Genomic DNA, 7,538 nt, shown 5'->3' with positions numbered 1-7,538 from the left:
CTCTCTCTCTCTCTCTCTCTCTCTCTCTCTCTCTCTCTCTCTCTCTCTCTCCCTTCTCACCTTATGGCCGGAGGGAAGTTCAATGTCCTGCGAGGGACTGCGCCCAAACTGTGGAATAGAGGGGAACATCCTGAGAGTCTCCTTGATTACCCTCTCCAGGTACTCGAGGTGCCGCATGTCGTCCATGGTGCCAGCGCGGTCGACATCCTCACCGAACACGCTGGTTATCTCCTGTGGGGCAGCACGAACAAGAACTGCATTTATATTTTTCATTTGTAGGAATTTAGGCAATCAAATTTTTTGCACACATCTCCGCCTTGATTTGCACACTTCTATGTGCATTTATTTGTACGAAGTTATACACTTTGCCCAACGAATACGGGCTGTATGGAAAATCCCTACGTGTAAAGGGAAAAAAAACAACATGTTTTCAGTATAGTCTATTTCCTTCACTCTATGGGCAGTGCTATTTACTCACTGTTAAAGTCTTACGAAGAAAAATGCCAAATCCTTTGTAATACGAAGCATTTGGACGCTTCGTAGGGAGCAAATCCTTCGTAGGTACGAAGCATCTGGCATTTTGGTTCGTAAGACTTTAACTGTGCTGTGCATGGATAGTAAAGGCCGTTTCAATTGGAAAATTTACCCGTACACTGCGCTGGAAGAAACGGAGAGCTTAGTAAAATACCGAGTAAAATACGGTAGTTTTCTGGGAGAAGCGGGTAGCACCTGCAGCGGCGCGCATGATGCGAGCTCGTCCTGAGCGTATGTTCATTTCTCTCAGATTCTGCACATTAGGGAGCTTATGGCGCCTGCGTGCCTAAGGGTAGTCCATCCCGGAGTACACGAATGCACTCCAGGCAAGGTGTTGCATACCTACCAGGCGCTGAGGTGGCCGAGGTGGCCTACGCGCGCCTTAAGTAGGGGGATGGTCAAGTCGGCTGACACCGAGAGCTGACGCGAGAGTTCGACGTGACATGGAGCTATATGGCTTTGAGCTGCCTCAGTGTCTCGTGTCTCAATCGCACCTGTCGGTTTGCGGACTGCCCAGGCCGGGACTCGTTTATCGACAGTTGGTGGTTCGTTCAGCTCTGCCGCGCGGGCAACAGCGAGGACCGTGTTCCCTGGTAGCACACACATGTTCGAAAAACGTTCGCTCTGCTTAAGTTCGGTTCCGAACTTCGTCCGAACTCCCGCGACAGCGCTAAGTTCACGTTCTCCGAAAACATTAAGAGAACGTCTTCTTACAACTTGTTCAGTACTACTTTCAAACACCCAAGCCGACAAACCAACCATCGAAATGTGAATCCTATTTTCGACCAAGAACGTGAAGTAGTGCTCTAATATCAGTACAACATCATATCACTATTCTCGAATAAAATCTTGATAAAAATCATCTTCGAGGCCGTACACTGATAAACTAAGTGTTCAACTGCTCAACACTTGCAGTGTGCAACTCTGCAAGTTGAATACTTGCAAGTGTTGATCTCCTCGGCTGAGCACTTTCTTGCACAGTGAGACGTTCAGTTTAAGGAAGTGTTCAACCGAAGAGTTTGCACACTTGCAAGTGCACACCTACCGAGTTGAACACTTGCAAGTATTCAACTTGCAGTTGCACAATTACAAGTGTTGAGCAGTTGAACACCTAGTTTCTCAGTGTATTATTAACGCATAACGTTGAATTGTAATTTAATGCAAACAGACGAAACCGGTGGAAATGAATAGGTATCCGTTAAGAGAGAATTCATAAAACATTTTTGGTGAACGTTCTCGGAACATCAAGGAACGTTCTAAGTATTTGTTCACAGAGCGTTGCTGGTACGGCCACTGTACGTTCATGATAACGAACTTGCTACCTCCAGCGAACCGAACCTTCGAACATTCCGGGGACGTTCTACGAACATGTTTGTGCGACCAGGGATTCGCGGCGGAAGGGGAGGGGACACTGCTAAATTCCCGCAAATCAATGCTTTGCAGCCTGAAAAGCATTGCTGACATTGCTTCGCCCAACCAAAAAAATTGTTAGCTTGCGACCATCTCATAGGTAATTCAGGGAGCACCATAAAATATGGCTGATGCAACATTATCAAGGTTGTGAGAACCAAAAATATGGTTTCCATCATTATTGTTGTCTCAACCATATTTTATGGTGCTCCCTGAGACAACCATAAGACGGTTGCTATTGCTTATCATTCTTCTGAGTGCAATTGCAAAGCATCTTCCGAACAAGCTCGGGAAAGCGAACGTTTTGCTCGCACGTGTCGTCCCGAGGAACGTTTATAGGGGGCGCACTGGAGTGCACCTTTGCACTTCCTCTTACATACCCAAAAGCCACAGCGCAGTCCCCTCAGCCACAACTCAAAACAGCTCGCTACCTCGCGCTTCGCGCGCCCAGTCCGTCGTGCTCGCTCTATCCATGGCGTCATGAAGTCCCTCCACTCCCCGCCTCCACCCGTCTCGTCATGAGCGCCATAAAGCACGGCGCACTTAGCAATTCTGTCAAATCACTGCACCAGTCCGAAATTGTCGCCGCTGCCGCGCTGCAGCGCGCGAGGCGAGTGCCTTGACGACAAACGCTTTCTCACGACGGATGTCACGATCGGTCCTGCCCTCCGCTCCGGGGGCGTTACGCGTGACACCGTCGTTACGGTCCCGATTGAACTGGGGCAATTCGACCGGGATGGCATCGCGCCTCGCGTTGAAAGGAGTGGGAGAGAGAGAGAGCGTGTGTGAGAGGGAGGGGGACAGACTGACAGGCAGACGGACAGACAGAGACAGAGAGTGGTTACAAAAGTTGTCTCGTGTAGTAGAATTTCCGGGATCACAAGAGTGTGCAGTATTTTGAAAGTATGCACCACAGATGCATCTCTGTTTCGACGACCAAATCGCCCTAAGCCCGCTAAAGCTGTGCCATAAGGAACAACTGCGCCCCTTCGAGTGATAATGCATGCCAATTTTCGCACATTTACAGAATGGCTTTTAGGTCGTTTCATTTTATGAAGTAAAACACTGTGCATAGAGTACGGATCACTCTCAGGCGTAGGAGTTGCATGCCATGTGTATCGTGTCATGCTCATCAAACACGGGCGCAACCTTCTCAGTAAATGAGGGGGAGGGAAAATCTGCGTTCTTTGGTTTTGAACAAGAATCAAATCGAGGCATCCAAAGGATTTACGAAATATTGTTCGAGACGGTCATGAAGTGAAAATTTAACGCCCAAGCTATGAGGGAAACGTGCGAGATACACTCTAAATGGAGAGGACCATTTTTTTTACGGAGGTTAGATGTGGCCGTGTGCACATCTTCATTAGATGCAAAGTTCTCTACAAGGAGGTACAAGTTATAGCTTTACTAGGTAGGTACAAATGCTTTATTGTGTATGTTACCTAGAGACAACTTTGCATTTCATTTAGATGTGCACAGGGACATATCTATGCTAGGAACAAAATTTGAGCTTTTCCATTTAGGGTGTAGCAGACTAGACACATACAGGGTGGGTGTTCCAAGCCGGACTTTCTTTCTGGTTCAACTGTACCGTGTCCAGGCGTGCGGTTGGAATAATGTTGTTAACTGCAAATCAAACCCATGATTTTAAAAATTTAAAAGTGATATTTAATTTTGAGTTGACAAGTTCGGCTCTGTTTAATTCTTACACGCAAACTGGATTTGTATATTCTTTTCGTACGAAGTTTAAGCAATCAAATTTGTTGCATCCTGCCATCTGACACTTTTGCGCATTCATTTGTCCGATATCTTGCTTTTTTGCGCACAGACCCGTCCACAGCCACGGGATCGTGTAGGCGATGGGTCGTCCAGAAAGTGCGTCCTGTTTTTCTCAGATTAGTTGGGCTAATTGGCTAATATTCGGGCTCGGCGCCTGCGAAACTCGGGGTAGGCCAGCCCGAACTACACGCATGCACTGCAGGCAAGATGCTGCCTACCTATCAGGCGCTATAAGAGCTTGCACAGGCTGAAGCTGAACTTGGCACGACCGTAACGGCGAATGACGGACCACGTTCTGATTGGCTACCAATCGCTCCAACAGCGACCACCCTGCTGGAATGCGTTCCTCACCTGTACGATCCGGTCCTGCACATCCTGCCGCAGCGAGATGCAGAGCAGCACGAAGCACAGCGCGTCTGTCGAGCCCCCCGTCGCGGCCGTGATGAGCCCCTTCACCTCGTCCAGGACCTCGCCGTCCGTCAGAGCGGCCTCCGTGTCGAGCATCACGTCGAGGAACGTGGCTTTCCTCTGTGCGCCGCCGTCAGCCGGGCCCCGGGGCTGTGCCTGGCGCTCGCCTCTCTTGATGCTGAGCAGGCGGAGCGTGAAGGCGTCGAACAGCTCCATGCTGCGCTTGAAGTGCGCGTGTAGGCGCGACAGCTTGAAGAGGCCGTCGTGCAGGAACCAAGGGTTGAAGACGCGGTACAGGATGATGGCCAGCCCGCTGCTCATGGCGTTGGCGATACCCTCCTCCTCCATGGCGCGCGTGTCCACGTCCGAAGCCATGACGGTGTGGCACACCATGTCGGTGACCGCCTGGCCCGCGAACGGGAGGACGTTGACGGCCTGTCCCGAGCGCGCGCTGGGGGCCAGCAGGCGTACGAGCACCTCGGCGCGCCGGTGGAACACCTCCGGGAAGCCGCGCAGCACCTCCGGGCTGAAGTACGGCTGGACGATGCGCCTGCGCCGCCGCCACCGCTCGCCACTCAGGTGCAGCAGCCCCTCGCCCATCAGGGTGCCGATCAAGTCGTACACCAGGGACTTGGTGGCGGCGCGCCTGTCCGTCAGCAGGCACTCGATGTCGTCGGCGCGCATCAGGATGACGAACAGCACCGGGCCGGACCAGAATTTGAAGATGCCGCCGTCGCGGTGCTCCCGGGCCACGTCGTGGAACAGGTCCGAGACGCGGGCCGGCGAACGACGCGCCCGCCAAAGGCGTAGGAAGTGCTCGAGGCGGGGCCCCGGGATGTCGCGCGTCAGGGCGTGCTGGTGGGCGGCGCGGGCTGCGCGGCGAGCCACCCACAGCAGGACCCTGGCCACCAACAGCAGGAGCAGCAGGAGCAGCAGGGCCGCGGCCGCCAGCGCGCACCAGCGAGCCCCGCCCGCCAAGCGTGCCGTCAGCAGCGCGGCCGCGACCACCGCCACATGGCCCCAGGACGGCGCCCAGCACGGCATCTCCAGCGCGAGGAGCACAGCAACGCCGGAGCGGAGTCCGAGAGCAGAATGGGGGGAATCGGGAAAAGCAGAGCAGAGAGCATTTTGTGGCTCACTCGGAGCGTTGTCATGCTGCTCGCGACCGGGGGGGAGGGGGTGAGTGACAAGAGCACCACCAACAAATCAGACCCGCTCTTCCGCAAAAAGCCAGCTCCACATCGCTCTGTTTAGCAACTCCGCCAGGAGCAGACCCCGCACAACCATGAGTTCAAGTGGCCCAAATATCGAAACTGGGCCAATAAATCTTTAGGATCGAGTTGCTGTACTACGCGTCCGTCCGTCCGTCCGTCCGTCAGTCAGTCAGTCAGTCAGTCAGTCAGTCAGTCAGTCAGTCAGTCAGTCAGTCAGCCAGTCAGCCAGTCAGTCAGTCAGTCAGTCAGTCCGTCAGTCCGTCAGTCCGTCAGTCCGTCAGCCCGTCAGTCCGTCAGTCCGTCGGTCCGTCAGTCCGTCGGTCCGTCAGTCCGTCAGTCAGTCAGTCTGTCAGTCAGTCAGTCAGTCAGTCAGTCAGTCAGTCAGTCAGTCAGTCAGTCAGTCAGTCAGCCAGTCAGCCAGTCAGTCAGTCAGTCAGTCCGTCAGTCCGTCAGCCCGTCAGTCCGTCAGTCCGTCGGTCCGTCAGTCCGTCAGTCAGTCAGTCAGTCAGTCAGTCAGTCAGTCAGTCAGTCAGTCAGTCAGTCAGTCAGTCAGTCAGTCAGTCACCCAGAGAGAAATTTTAGTGGAAAAGACGTGGAATCGACGTGGTATTAGACGTGGAAAACACGTGATGAATTCACGTGTTATCCACGTGAATTTGACTATCTCATCCACGATTTATCGACGTGTTGATCACGTCGATTCAACGTGACGTCGACGTAAATGTCTCCACGTACAAATGTCCTACATGCAGATCCGAATCTCAAATTTAGGTATAACTCTGCAATTTATATAGTTAGGTAAAGGGTAAGCAGTACAGAGAGAAACAGTTTCTTTGAGTAGAATGTTGACTTTATTTGATGAAACATGAAAACAATAACACAAAGAAATAAATCCTAATCTTTAAAACAAAAATAACAATGACTAGATGCAACACAACTTAAAGAAAAACATAAACAGTCTTTTCTCTGCAAGTATCAGCCAGTTTTTAATGACTTCTTCAGCAGAAGGTACTACCCCTGCTACCTCCTTATTGCAAATCTACCAAAGCACCTGAAAATAAATCCAACCAAATTACTATGAATATGGAGGCAATATTGTTATAAAAAGTGATTAGACTTTTTAAAACAACCATTTGAATTTGAAAAAGTAACGACAACAATGTACTTTCAAAAACTCACTCTATTAGAGAAACAAGCCTTTCAACGTAACTTCAACTAGAGTTCAAAACAAGGCACTGACAATAACACTGTGTAACAACAGTAGAAAAGTTCAGTGAAAAACACAAACAAATTTTGAGTTGTAGTGTAATCAATTTTTTCTTCAGGTTTCAAGTCATTCCTGAGAGGTAAAGTAAGATAACCTAAACCAAACTAACCTAGTCTATACTTCGCCCACAATACAAGACAGAGATTAGATATCTTTTCTCGACTCTAAATCCATTTAACCGAATCACGCTGAGAATTTTGAAGTTGGGACCTTCCTTACCTTCCGACTTTGATTAACGGCAGCAGTTCTGGTGGTTTCTTGTGCCTCTATATCACTAAACGTCCACAGAAGACAAAACCTACACGACAAGAAATTACTAACAAGACTGACAATGCGATAATACAAAGAGGAAACGTAAAAAAATGATATTCACTTACGCTTTTTTAATTTTTTGTAGTAATTTGTAGTAAAAGACCACAGACACGATACGACATTTCGAATGTAAACAACGTACGGTGCCTTCTTTTTTCGGTTCGAAACGAGACTCTCTGTGGTGTCGTGGCGGAATATTTTGAAAGGTGTTCTGTCAAGAACACTTTTTAAGTATTCTTCAATGAAGATGACAAATGAAAAGCGTGTGCTCTGTCACAGAATAAATGTCTAACAGTTTCGTTGGCGCTGTTTTAAAGTGAGAAGCATAGGTATTTGAGACGAACTGGTATGAGCAACTAAATTAAGAGTTTCGAGGCAACCGACGTGAAATCAACGTGGAATCGACGTGTACACGACAGACGAACTCATACACGTCGATTCGACGTGGATTCCACGTCGAATTGACAATATACTGAAATATGGCGTTCAGAACAATAAAAATCCCATTTACTGAGAAATGTTGATGCAAAAATGGTTTCTTCTGATTTTATTTGCATCTTTTTAGAAAGGTAAATAGTGGTGGATATCTCGTGGATGTATCCACCACCACGAAA

The 7,538-nt window shown here is 49.6% G+C and overlaps 1 protein-coding gene and 1 long non-coding RNA gene across 2 annotated transcripts in view; both read right to left on the bottom strand.

Moving 5' to 3' along the window:
• Positions 1-5,228, bottom strand: part of LOC113202374 (cytochrome P450 4C1-like) — a 20,523-nt gene extending 15,295 nt beyond the window's left edge. The window contains exons 1-2 of the mRNA XM_052263661.1: positions 4,075-5,228; positions 61-231 (exon numbers count right to left, since the gene is read on the bottom strand). Coding sequence (XP_052119621.1) covers positions 61-231; positions 4,075-5,175 — 1,272 coding nt within the window. The 5' untranslated portion in view covers positions 5,176-5,228. The remainder of the gene's footprint in view (positions 1-60; positions 232-4,074) is intronic.
• A 945-nt stretch (positions 5,229-6,173) lies between these two features.
• Positions 6,174-7,457, bottom strand: LOC113202358 (uncharacterized). Its single transcript, XR_003303211.2, has 3 exons — positions 6,990-7,457; positions 6,832-6,910; positions 6,174-6,396 (listed from the first exon to the last, which is right to left on the bottom strand). It is a non-coding gene; the product is annotated as an uncharacterized LOC113202358 (long non-coding RNA).
• Between the last annotated feature and the right edge of the window lie 81 nt (positions 7,458-7,538).

This window comes from Frankliniella occidentalis, unplaced genomic scaffold (genome assembly GCF_000697945.3).
Source record: "Frankliniella occidentalis isolate FOCC.00 unplaced genomic scaffold, Focc_3.1 Scaffold13, whole genome shotgun sequence".
Taxonomy (NCBI): domain Eukaryota; kingdom Metazoa; phylum Arthropoda; class Insecta; order Thysanoptera; family Thripidae; genus Frankliniella; species Frankliniella occidentalis.
This window is presented reverse-complemented; position numbering and strand designations above follow the sequence as displayed.